The 12,694-nt window shown below is 43.4% G+C and overlaps 1 protein-coding gene across 1 annotated transcript in view; it reads left to right on the top strand.

Annotated features, from left to right (window-relative positions):
* The window catches only part of LOC308126691 (heparan sulfate glucosamine 3-O-sulfotransferase 5), a 107,277-nt gene extending 95,038 nt beyond the window's left edge, over positions 1–12,239 (top strand). Inside the window, exons 3-4 of the mRNA XM_080491248.1 lie at positions 8,052–8,193; positions 9,849–12,239. Coding sequence (XP_080347374.1) covers positions 8,087–8,193; positions 9,849–10,779 — 1,038 coding nt within the window. The 5' untranslated portion in view covers positions 8,052–8,086 and the 3' untranslated portion in view covers positions 10,780–12,239. The remainder of the gene's footprint in view (positions 1–8,051; positions 8,194–9,848) is intronic.
* The last annotated feature ends 455 nt before the right edge of the window (positions 12,240–12,694 follow it).

Below are 12,694 nucleotides of genomic sequence, written 5' to 3'. Positions count from 1 at the left end.
ACGATTCTGGAATCACCTGGATCAGCTTCTTACTAGATCAAAAGGAAACACAGCTGACCATGTCACAGTTGACAACAAAATAATTTCAGATCCTCATGAGATCTCTGAAGCCTTTAACCAATACTTCTCATCCATTAGCAGTGCACAGCACACTGGTTAGGGTTAGGGTTAGGGTTAGGGTTAGGGTTAGGGTTAGCTCTCTGAAGCCTTTAACCAATACTTCTCATCCATCAGCAGTGCACACTGATGACACAAACTCCCTCAGGCCACCGGATGATGTAATCCCCGATGCATCGTTCTCATTCAATCAAATCTCCCTATCAGATGTAACTCAAGCAATAAGCCAACTTAAAAATCATAGTAGTGCTGGTCCTGGTGGTCTAGACGTTACATTTCTAAAACTCAGAGCTAGTGTATTAATATACCCTCTAACTGACTTATTTAATTTGTCTCTTAACACATGCTCCATCCCAAGCATCTGGAAAACGAGTAACTCCAATTTTGAAAGGAGGTGATCAAACAGATTGTCCAACTACCGCCCTATTTCTATTTTATGTACTATAACCAAAATGTTTGAGAAAATAATTTTTCATCAACTACGAAACTATTTGACATTCTATCTTCTCATCAATCAGGTTTCCGCTCTGGTTACTCCACAACAGCTTTACTTAAATTTACCAATGATGTTTTCTCTTCCTGTGATCAGAATCAATATACAGGTCTTATATTTATTGCTCTTTTATGGTTTAATGCTTATTTTCACAATAGACGTCATCTTGTTGCTTTTAAAGGTACTCAGTCCGGTCACTGCATTGTAGAACAAGGTGTGCCACAGGGCTCTACTCTTGGCCCACTTTTATTTTCCATCTTCATCAACAACCTTCCTCAAATGTGTAAAAACTGTGAGGGCGAAGCACCCAAAAGCAGAGGCGGGTAATCTGAGGTCAAAAAGAACAGTTTATTCTCTCCGCAAAACACAAGGCGAGCCAGAGTACGGCTGAAAACCAAAACAGGACTGCGAGCAACAAGCATCGGAGACGAGGCGGGAGGCGACACCAGGACCACGCAGGACGATCAACAATAATCCGGCAGCGCCCTTCGAACAGCTGCCGGCTTAAGTACCATGCTGATCATGATCAGCCTCAGGTGTGTGTGCAGCACTAAGAGAAGGGGAGAGAGAGAGGAGAGGTGCACCAAACAGGAAACACAGAACATCACAGTACCCCCCCCCTCAATGGACGCCACCTGGCGTCCTACCAGGCTTGTCCGGGTATTTGGTGTAAAAGTCTGTGAGCAATGTGTTGTCCAAGATCAGGGATCGTGAGATCCAGGACCGGTCCTCAGGTCCATATCCCTCCCAGTCCACCAAGAACTGGAAACCACGTCCACGACAACGAACATCCAGGAGGCGACTGACCGTGAATGCGGGGTGGCCATCCACAACCCGGGGGGGAGGAGGGGGATCGGAAGGAGGGCTCAGAGGGCTCGTGGAGACAGGCTTGAGTAGCGACACATGAAATGTAGGGTGTACCTTGAGAGAGGCAGGGATCTTTAGTCTTATTGCACAAGGGTTTATAATTCTCTCAATTACATAGGGCCCTATGAACCTTGGGGCGAGTTTACGTGACTCAACCTGAAGGGGAAGATCCTTGGTGGAAAGCCACACCCTTTGACCCGGTTGGTAATTGGGTGCGTCGGATCTGTGTCTGTCTGCCAACCTCTGATTTCGGGCTGAGGAGCGAAGAAGTGCTGCGCGAGCCTCGCGCCACACTCTGCGAGCACGACCCAGGTGATCTTGGACAGAGGGGACAGCACTTTGTACATCTTGCTCCGGGAAGAGGGGAGGTTGGAAACCATGATCCACCATAAAAGGGGACATCCCTGTGGATGAGCAAACTAAGGAGTTGTGGGCATATTCAACCCAGGGCAGATTTGAGGACCACGAGGCTGGGTGCTGAGCGGTGACACAGCGGAGCCAATGGCGTAGGTGTCCAGACGCTGGGGACAGACTTGTTCCACCCGCGTCGTGAGCCGGTCGACTGAGGACGCCAACTCCCGAACCACATCGGCGACGCCCTGTAGTGCTTGTTCGTGTTGCCCAACTCGTGCGCCCTGGATCTGTAGCGCAGATCGCATCTGCTCAACCTCTGCAGGATCCATTCCTTTCTTTGGCCGGATTATTCTGTGAGGGCGAAGCACCCAAAAGCAGAGGCGGGTAATCTGAGGTCAAAAAGAACAGTTTATTCTCTCCGCAAAACACAAGGCGAGCCAGAGTACGGCTGAAAACCAAAACAGGACTGCGAGCAACAAGCATCGGAGACGAGGCGGGAGGCGACACCAGGACCACGCAGGACGATCAACAATAATCCGGCAGCGCCCTTCGAACAGCTGCCGGCTTAAGTACCATGCTGATCATGATCAGCCTCAGGTGTGTGTGCAGCACTAAGAGAAGGGGAGAGAGAGAGGAGAGGTGCACCAAACAGGAAACACAGAACATCACAAAAACTGCCATACTCATCTGTACGCCGATGACACTGTTGTCTACTTCTCGGGTACAAACTTCTCTCAGCTACAACACCTTTTACAGGAGGACTTTAACTCAGTTCAAAACTGGATCAATCTGGATTTGTTCAAATTGAATTTGAAAGAATCAACCTATATGCTCTTTGGTACACACCATCGCCTTCGCTCTGCCAATTGAAACAATACTTTTGATAAAGGCTCTTTAATGATAAGAGAAACTGCTATCAAATACTTAGGTGTCTGGCTTGATCCAGAACTAAATTTTAAACCACATATTGATTATATAATTAAACGCACATACTCGTGTCTAATGCCTCTTTATAGATCATCTATCTGCTTTACTCAACAAATAAGAAAGAAAATCATTACTCAGTTAATCTTACCTATTATCGACTATGCTGAGATAGTCTACCAACATACATATGATAAATATCTTAAACCACTTAAAGTCCTATTTAATACTCTCTGTAGATTTATATTAAAGTACCCCTATAGAACGCACCACCGTATATTATATGATCAACTGAACTGGTTACGGCCCGATGAAAGACAACAGTGTCACTGGCTGCAATTCATTTTCATATGTGTATACTTTAATGTACCCCCATACTTAAAATGTTTACTAGTTCCATCCACATCAACTTATTCTCTCAGAAGTTCTCAATATTTATCCTTCAATGTTCCTTCGGCTGAAAAGGAGGCCAGTCGGAGGTCTTTCTCTTTCAAGGCCACAAATGACTGGAATCACTGACCTGTTTCCCTGAAGTCTGGAACCTCTAATGGACTCTTTAGGTCTTCCTTATATACTATATACTATATACTATATACGGTCCTCAAGACTGATTGTTTATGCTTGTAACAAAATGTTTTTTGTTTTTTTTTATTGATTCCATGTGATATGCAATTTGGGGGATTTTTATTCTTATTGACTGTATGTAAAGGTTCACTGATATGATTGAGGGAGCGGGTTGTGTGAGCAAGATTGTCCGGTGTTTTATGTCTTATTGTTGTCCAGAGTTACACTTATTATGTATTGTGCTGGTTAGCGAAACTGCATGTCAATTGTTTTATGTTTTGTGTCTTTATGTTCTGTGTTCCTTAGGTCCCCCTTGTAAACGAGATGTTGCATCTCAAGGGGCTTTCCTCTCAATAAATTCAAATTCAGGTGATTTTGCTCTGGAGTGGCCAGTATTTATCAAACATAGTCCAAATAAGGAAAAAGAATCCACTGGTTCCAGGATTCCAGGGTTCCATGGTTCCAGGGTCAAAGAAAGGTAAAGCCTAATTTCCACTGTTAAGTAGCTATTTGCCGATACAGTATGGTACAGTATGATATAGTATGGCACGTTATGAAACAGTATGGTACAGTACAGTATGGTATGGTGTGAAACAGTACGGTACGGTATGAAACAGTATGGTACGGTATGGTATGGTATGGTATGGTATGGTATGATACAGTACGGTATGGTACAGTATGGTATGATATGATATGAAATGGTACGGTATAATACGGTATGGTACAGTATGGTATGATACGGTATGGTACGGTATGGTACAGTATGATATGGTATGGTACGGTAAGGTATGGTATGGTACAAGATGAGGTTTCATGCGTTTCCACTGACAGAAGTTGTGGATAGTATAAAAAGTACCATACCAAACCATGACCATTTGCCCTAACCACCTCCGTTGAGGAACCTAGTACATCGTTACGGTTCTACAAAGACAAACAACAAGGCTGATCTCCGTCCATCTCTGAAAGCACCAACAATGGCGTTGTGACCTTCAGCATTACGTTTGGTCACTTCCTCCAACTCCCTCTTTGTGTGTGCATGAGCAGTTGAAGATACTTTAAAGAGGATGATAGTAAATGAGGCCCGATGACCAATAAACAGAGTGAACTTATCAATTCATGTCTCCGATGTTTAAAGGAATAATGTAGGATTTTCTCTTTCGATTGTGACACAGTCGAGCTTTAAAGGCTTTAATCAAAGGTTCTGTTCACAACATTCACTAGATTTTTACTCATCATTTGATCTCTCGAGTATTTCTACTTTCAGAACCACCTCCAGCTCCTGGTGTGTGAACACCAACTGAATCTCAGTCTGGCTTGTTCCTGAACTCCCTGCTTTAAAGGGTCAATGGATTTTTACTTATATGGCGCTTTTCAACTGCTTGAGCCGCCCCAAAGCGTTTGACATGGTTAATCACCTTCATCCACTCACACACACATTTCATAAAAAAATGTTTTCTAACATGCTCAGTGCATCCACAGGGAGCAGTTTGGGGTTCAGTGTCTTGCTCAAAGACTCTGACATGTGGACAGACAGAGATGGGACCTGCAATCTTCCAATTGAAAGATGACTGCTGTACCCACCGAGCTCCAGCCGGTAGAAGGACATTGCTACTTCTTTCTGGAGTGAAGTGACTTTGTCGTAGAGAAGTGCAGGATTAACCTTATTAAAGTTGAGCCACATTGAAAACAAGCAGTTTGATGTAAAATGACTGGTGTGGATGGATATCATCAGCAGTCCTCATGGTAAAGAACAACACAGTCCAATTCTGACTCTTCTAACATACAAAAAGATCTTTCATGGTCTGCATACAGTCTTCTTACTGTCTTGTACATCACCACGTGTTCTTCAGGTCGTTGTTTGACCTGCTGATCTGGAGCTGGATTTACTGAACCCACTTTTTTCTGTGACTGTTTGATGTCCAACATGAGCAAACCTAAACCTAAATTTCAGTTTGATTTCTTTGCTCAGTCTCATCTCGTTCTGATTGACTTTGCTCTGCAATCTCCAGCATCTGCAGACGGACTGAATTCCCCTCGTTGTGTGTTTGAGCGCTCACCACTTCATGAGTTTCTGAAAGAGACTGTCATCAGGTTGTTGGTTCTCACTCTGTGAAGCTTTCTGGACTCCAGCCATCCGATCCAGACTTTTGTTAGCCTTGTTAGTTTATTTAAGTCACGCAGTAGGAGAGTCTGCTTCATAGTGGAGATAAATAATCCGGTGAGGAGGTGAGAGTCGAGGTGTCATATTGACACTCCTTGAGTGGAGATTTGGAACGTCACTGTCATTTTAGTTTTCAGTCAGCATTCAGGCAGGAAAGTAGACTGATAGAGAATGAATGAGATATGAATGAGATATGAAAGGAGGCTTCAGGACGACTCTGGTCCTCGAGTCGCCCAGCCAAGAAGTCACTGAACATCTTTGGAGCGATCATTTTCAAAAAGACGTCCTGTAATTATTCCTAAAGGGTGTGAACATGTGGTTTATTATGGAGTCTTTTATATTTAATACATTTGTACATTTTTCAAAAGAAAAACAACCTTTTCCTACATTGTCATTATGTGGTATTGTGTGTAGAATTTTGAGAAATAATAAAATTGCTAGATTTCTCTCAGATTTGTACATTCATTTTGAGCTGTAAAAACATCAAAATTAAAATAAACAGGTTTGTACAAGCGTGTTTTTAGAGCCTTTAATTGTGATGGGATGATATCAGAATGTCCAGTTCAATTTAAACAAGATCATACCTGAGTCTGAATTATAATTATGACCCTGGACAATATAGTACACTTCTAACAGAAAGGCGGCAACCAGGTCCTTTTATATTACTAGTTAATGGATTATTGTCTGAATTTAACAGATGTTGCATTTTGTTGTCTTATATTACTATACAATCATTTTCATCTCTTTGCAGTGAATCATATTAACAACCTTCTTCATCAATACTCAGCTCTTTCCTAAAATAAGTGAACGCTCCCATAAACAGGCTGGTCAGACGAGTGACTCACCACAAACAAAAGAAAGGAGTCGGTTGGCTGTATGGTTTCCACTTATTTCACGTTTACACACTGGAATGAAAAACATTTCTTTTCTGAATGGTGTTTTGCAAACCCAGAGCTGGTCTGTGGTATTCTGGCTTTATTCTTCTGCGTTAACCAACTGATGGTATTTCTCTGCTGCTTCCTCTTCAGGAGACACCGGCAGGCAATATGGGTGAAACGTTTCCCCGTCGTAGAGGAATCAAATCTTGCTGTATTTGTTTATGAGGCTCCGCTGTGCAAGTAATGGCAGCCGCCAGTAAAGGCCAGATTAGAGTGCAGTTGGCCCATTTGTAATAAAGGAGACGGGTTCTGTATGGAAGCCTTATTCCATAATGTGATTCAGCCCCAGTGTGCGAAACACACAGAGCAGGAAGGTTCAGGTATTGATCTGACGAAGAAAGTCTTTCCTTTAATTGCAGCCAGGTTGACTTTCCTAATTTCATCATTTTGAAAGGAAGCGATGCCCTCTCTTGGATGACGAGCAGAATTATTTTGTTTTCTGAAGGTCAAAAAACCTGCTGCATTCACCTGTATCAGAGAGGAAATGATGAACCACACAAATGAAAAGCTCATTTCTACCTGGAATTTTCATTAATACAAATTTAATTCAAATATAAGATTCAGCCAATTTTGGGCCAAAGCAGGATCAACCTGTCCATTAGAGGACACACACACACACACACACGCACACACACACACACACACACACACACACACACACACACGGAGAACATTGAGTCCCCATACAGAAAGGCCATAGACATTCCCACTCCATCAGCACAGCACCGACACGTTACTTTATAAAAAAGCATTTCTAACACTCATTACATGATGATCTCATTAATATGTATTTTTAGCTCTCATGTGTTCTGTCAGAACTCTGAACTCCTGATGATAAAGTTACAGGCTTTGTGTGTGTGTGTGTGTGTGTGTGTGTGTGTGTGTGTGTGTGTGTGTGTGTGTGTGTGTGTGTGTGTGTGTGTGTGTGTGTGTGTGTGTGTGTGTGTGTGTGTGTGTGTGTGTGTGTGTGTGTGTGTGTGTGTGTGTGTTTGTGGTTTGTCCACTGGGTGTGGTTGGAACTGTTGTGGGGGGACCTGTAGCGACACCCTGGGGCGCGAGGCCATCGGGCCCATACACTGCACCCCCCGGCGGCCGGCAGCCCCCCAGGCCCGGGGAGGCGCCAGCGAACCACCCCAGAGACCCCCCCCCCCCACTGCCTTTAAGCTGTGAAGCAGTTTGTTTCATCCTCCAGGCTGTTGAAAGAGCTTTACACATACATTTTGATTTGATTTGATTTGATTTTAAAGTCCACACTGTGCTTGAAATGGTTACAAAATTGGTTCTGTTACACATTATTCTGACCTTTTCACCAGGACAATTGTTACCCCGCGTACGGACTTGAAAGAGACTTGACGATCTGTCTTTCCAAAGCTAAACACTGATTTGTAGTCTCTCGCTGCACGTCTTCACATTAGATCAAATCTGCTTCACGACTCGTCTGAAATGTAAAAAGTGAACCAAACAAAGTGGCGGTTAGAGAGAGAGCATTTTCTTTAATGGTTCTGCAGCACTTTGCAGGCGAGTGTGAGTGTGGCCTAATCACTTGTAAGCCTTGATTGAGTGTGTGTTAATAAACATTAGGCTGTCTCCTCTCCCCTGGTGATTAGTGGTTTATGTGCTGGGCTCTCTGCAGGCTGAAGACGCAGTCCTGAAGATTGATGGAGGGCCATGCTATTCAAACAGCAGGCATTGCTGAGACAAAAGCTCTTCGTTCTGGGCAGCCTCGCAATCGGAAGCGTCCTCTACCTCGTGGCCAGGGTTGGGACTCTGGATAGGTAAGTCCTCAGCGTCACATTCTAAGATATGCACAACTTCAATGTGAAATAAATCAACACATGAACAAGCCTGATCTTAGTTTTTCAAATGGAATGACTGACAATCTAAACTTAAACTTAATTTAAAATGGTATCATGAGACGCACAAATACAATAAAGTTTTATTATAGTGCACCAATTACAACAAAGCCACATAGGCAAGCATAAGGAAGAGGAAACGACCTGCAGAACCAGGCTCAGATGTTTAGACTTTCTACTACTAATCCACTGAGATCAGGAAGTTCCAGTTGACATGTTGCAGTAACAGAGAGAAAACAGAAGAGAGACAGAAAGTTAGTGACATATAATGGTGACATAGCAGCTCAGTGCAGCAGAAGGTTACCCAGCAGGATAAACCTAGAGCAGCTTAAATAGAAAGTGACCCTGGGTGTGATGAACAGTGATAAACACAGTTCCACCACAGTGCTTCATTATAAGTAATATCTTAGCAAGACGTCTGGGAAAGTACAGGATGCAATTGACCAGTAGACGACATTCCCATTGAAATAATCAAACTTCATAATGTTCACAGTGCTGCCAGTTGAGAAGTCAGAATGAATGGATCCCTGCAGTAGAACCAATAGAATCACAGAGACGGACACGGTTACTTGCTCATCCTGGATCCCTGCCAATGTCACCACTCACAATCAATCACTGGAAGGTTACAGGTTCAATCCCAGACCGGTCTAATTGTCAAAGTGTTCTTGAGCAAGACACTGAACCCCCGATTGCTCCCAGTGACTGAAGTGAGCGCCTTGCATGGCAGCCGCCTCCAATGTGAACGTGACTGACTGCAAAGTGCTGTTAGTCAGTGGAAAAGCATCATTTAATGGAAATTCACTTCTGGTTTGATTTAAGTGGTATTTTCCAAAGACTACATTTATGTTTCTGGGTGAGTGTTCTGCTTTGTTTGAAGCATTTAAAGTTTAGAATAAAATTATGTGCTGCTGTGATTATTAGGAAATTGCTTATTCAAAGGGTCGAACTGGTGCAGAGGACTCAGCTTCACTCTCAAGAAAATGCCTTCAGTTTCAATAGTTTTGGTTTTGTTCAACAAGTCTAAATGGACTTTTGCTTACACAGTGCTTTATACCTCTTGAGCAATCCAATACACTTTATTTGATCTGTCACATTCACACACACACACTCACCAGCAGTGACACTTGCCATGAAAGATGCTCAGTTACTTTGGAAGAGACTTGCGGTCGAATGCTGGGCCCAACGAAAAGCCTCAATGCGTTGTATTCATTTTCCACTATTGTCTGAAAGACAAGTATGTCATCTCCACTTTCAATCAAACCATCTGCCTGTCGAATGGACAGTTTGTGTGAGCGAGCTTTTAGTTTAGATTCTTGTATGGGTAACCTCTCAGTAGCCATGCCTCTGGCTGCTTTCACAGCATTTATGACCCTTAACACCATTTCTGAATTCAGGCATGGGTCAGAATGGTGACACAGCCCAAGGTGTTGAAATGTCCCCATTGGGACCCTTGTTGACTTTTGCATCGTTCTTCATACAACAGAAGCTGACGTACATAATCATCAGGTTTCTGAGCAGAATTCAGACTTATACGTTTTAACCCTGATCTATGTCTGTTTTCCTGTGGTCTCTTCCAGACTACAGCCCATTTGCCCCATTGAGAGCAGGCTGCCTCTTCCTGAGCCAGAGCAAATCCCTCTCCGGACCCTGCAGTTTAAACGTGGCCTGCTCCATGAACTACGGAAGGGCAATGCCACCAAAGAGCAGATCCGCCTGCACAACCTGGTCCAGCAGCTGCCTCGGGCCATCATCATCGGGGTCCGCAAAGGGGGCACCCGGGCCCTGCTGGAAATGCTCAACCTGCATCCGGCAGTGGTCAAGGCCTCACAGGAGATCCACTTCTTTGACAATGACCAAAACTATGCCCGGGGCATCGACTGGTACCGCGGCAAAATGCCCTTCTCCTTCCCTCACCAGATTACCATTGAAAAGAGCCCCGCCTATTTCATCACTGAGGAGGTCCCTGAACGCATCTTCAAGATGAATTCCTCCATCAAGCTGCTGGTCATCGTTCGTGAGCCCACCACCAGGGCTGTTTCGGACTACACCCAAGTGCTGGAGGGCAAGGAGCGCAAAAACAAGACCTACCACAAGTTTGAGAAGCTGGCGATCGACACGAGCACCTGCGAGGTGAATACAAAGTACAAAGCTGTGCGGACCAGCATCTACACCAAACACCTGGAGCGCTGGCTCAAGTACTTCCCCGTGGAGCAGTTCCACATCGTGGACGGGGATCGGCTCATCTCGGACCCGCTGCCGGAGCTGCAGCTGGTCGAGCGCTTCCTCAACCTCCCGTCCCGGATCAGTCAGTACAACCTGTATTTCAACGCCACCCGGGGATTCTACTGTCTGCGATTCAACATTGTCTTCAACAAGTGCCTGGCAGGCAGCAAAGGCCGCATCCACCCGGACGTGGACCCCTCAGTTGTGACGAAACTGCAGAAGTTCTTTCACCCCTTCAATCAGAAGTTCTACCAGATCACCGGCAGGACATTCAACTGGCCGTGATTCTGAGGACTCTGAACTCCTTTCACCAGATTTCTTGAATTCCCTGAATTAAAAAGAGACTAACACCCTGTTACAAGCTCCTGAGACATTAATAGCACTTTGATTGAATTTAATACAAGTATGACAGTGTGACCAAATATAAAAAGAACTTGATGTAATTCTGTTTTTACGTGTGTGACAATACAACTAAATAGTTTGATGGTTTGACTAAAAGATTTCATTCAAGGTACCTGATCTCACAAAACGACTTCACCTGTCTGTCAATGTTTTATTTTTCTCCCATGAAGGAAAAAAGAGGCAGTGCTGAGCTGTGTGATTAATTAGATTAATTATTTTTAAAAGACTATCAAACACTGACATTCATGCTGTTAAGATAAGCTTTATATGTGATGCTTTTATTCATGATGAAACACAAAAACAACAAAACTCTTCATTTGTTCCCCTTCATGTTGTTTTCTTGACCAAATCTGCATGAGCAAACCTGAAGCCTTTAGAACATCGGAGACTCTTTGTGTTCACTGTCTTTGTTTTGTTTAGTCTTTTCTTCATCTCCAGCTGTGATCAGTCCATTACAAGGTGTCCTCTTTAATTCTCACAGTCTAAACAAAAACAACACACAAGGCTTATCAGAACAGGTCCAGTGTTTGTTTGACCGTCACCGTATCGAAAACCCATTGAAGCATTTAAAGGAGTCATATCATCCAGATGTTCTCCTCCTCCTCCTGTTCTCCTCCTCCTCCTCCTGTTCTCCTCCTCCTCCTGGTCTGGTCGGTCCAGAAACCTTCAGTATTCTAAGTTTCTAGCTCCTCCTTGATTTTCCTCATTTGAATATTGGATCATAGGAGCTACATTCAGAATCTGCTGTGTCTGTGTGAGCTGGACTGGCTCCGCCCCCTCATGCCCATCTTGGGAAGAGGAGGAAGTACTTCCTCTCATGGTGCCATGAGCCAGAGCAGAGCTGCCTAATTGTGGGAGGAGTCAAACCTTGATTGGGATTGGCTAAACCCCCGATGACACTATATAGGGTTTGATTTCTGATTGGCTGGTTGGAGCAACACACTTTTTAAAACCTGAGACAAGCCAGGGAGAGAGAGGACAGACTGTCTTCACTTCTGGGACATCGTTCCAGGCATGGGGACGAGTAGTACTGTTGGAGAACCTTTAGAAAGTCAAGTTTGCATAATATGACCCCTTTAAGACTTGAACTAGTTTTTTAATGTAACCGTGCTGTTTTCATTCCCCCACAGCTTCTCAGTGGTTTGCCAACACGAGGCAAAAAGCCATAATGGAATAAAAGAAAACGTAAAGAAAGAAATAAATAAAAAGTTGTCTTTTGATGACTCTTTGTCAAACTAACTGTTCTATGATAATTAGCAGAAAATGTCTGTTTCTGTGCAAATATCCATTCTGTACCATAAATGTGTTGTTAAAATGGCTCAATTAAAGAACATGTAAACATTTGTCTGTTTTTTTAAATATTCAATATATTAAAGGTAATATGGTTTACATCCACTCTTCTTTTGGTTCAAGCATCACACAAGTGTTTTTATAAAGACTATTAGTATGACAACATGTGACGACATGTTTAATTTACTTATTTGATAAAAAAAAATCTCGGGAATAATTGGTAGTAGTTTAATAAAAAAAAATTTCATATTGATTTTATACTACGATTATCACCAAATGTTCAATATTTTTGTCACTCACTTCAGAAAGTCAAACCCATATATGATATAAGCAGAGTGAAATATTTGATGTTTATGGCTGACAGATAATGAAAACCCAAAATTCAGAGTCTCAGAAAATTTGAATATTGTGGAAAAGTTGAGTTTTGTAAAGTCCTGGTGTCTCACCCTCATCAGCTAATGAACTTAAAACCTCTGCAAAGGTTCCCTGAGCCTTTAAATGGTCTGGG

This window comes from Lipophrys pholis (genome assembly GCF_963383615.2).
Source record: "Lipophrys pholis genome assembly, chromosome: 21".
In the NCBI taxonomy this organism is placed as follows: domain Eukaryota; kingdom Metazoa; phylum Chordata; class Actinopteri; order Blenniiformes; family Blenniidae; genus Lipophrys; species Lipophrys pholis.
Note: the sequence above shows the minus strand (reverse complement) of the source record. Positions and strands in the feature narration are given on the sequence as shown.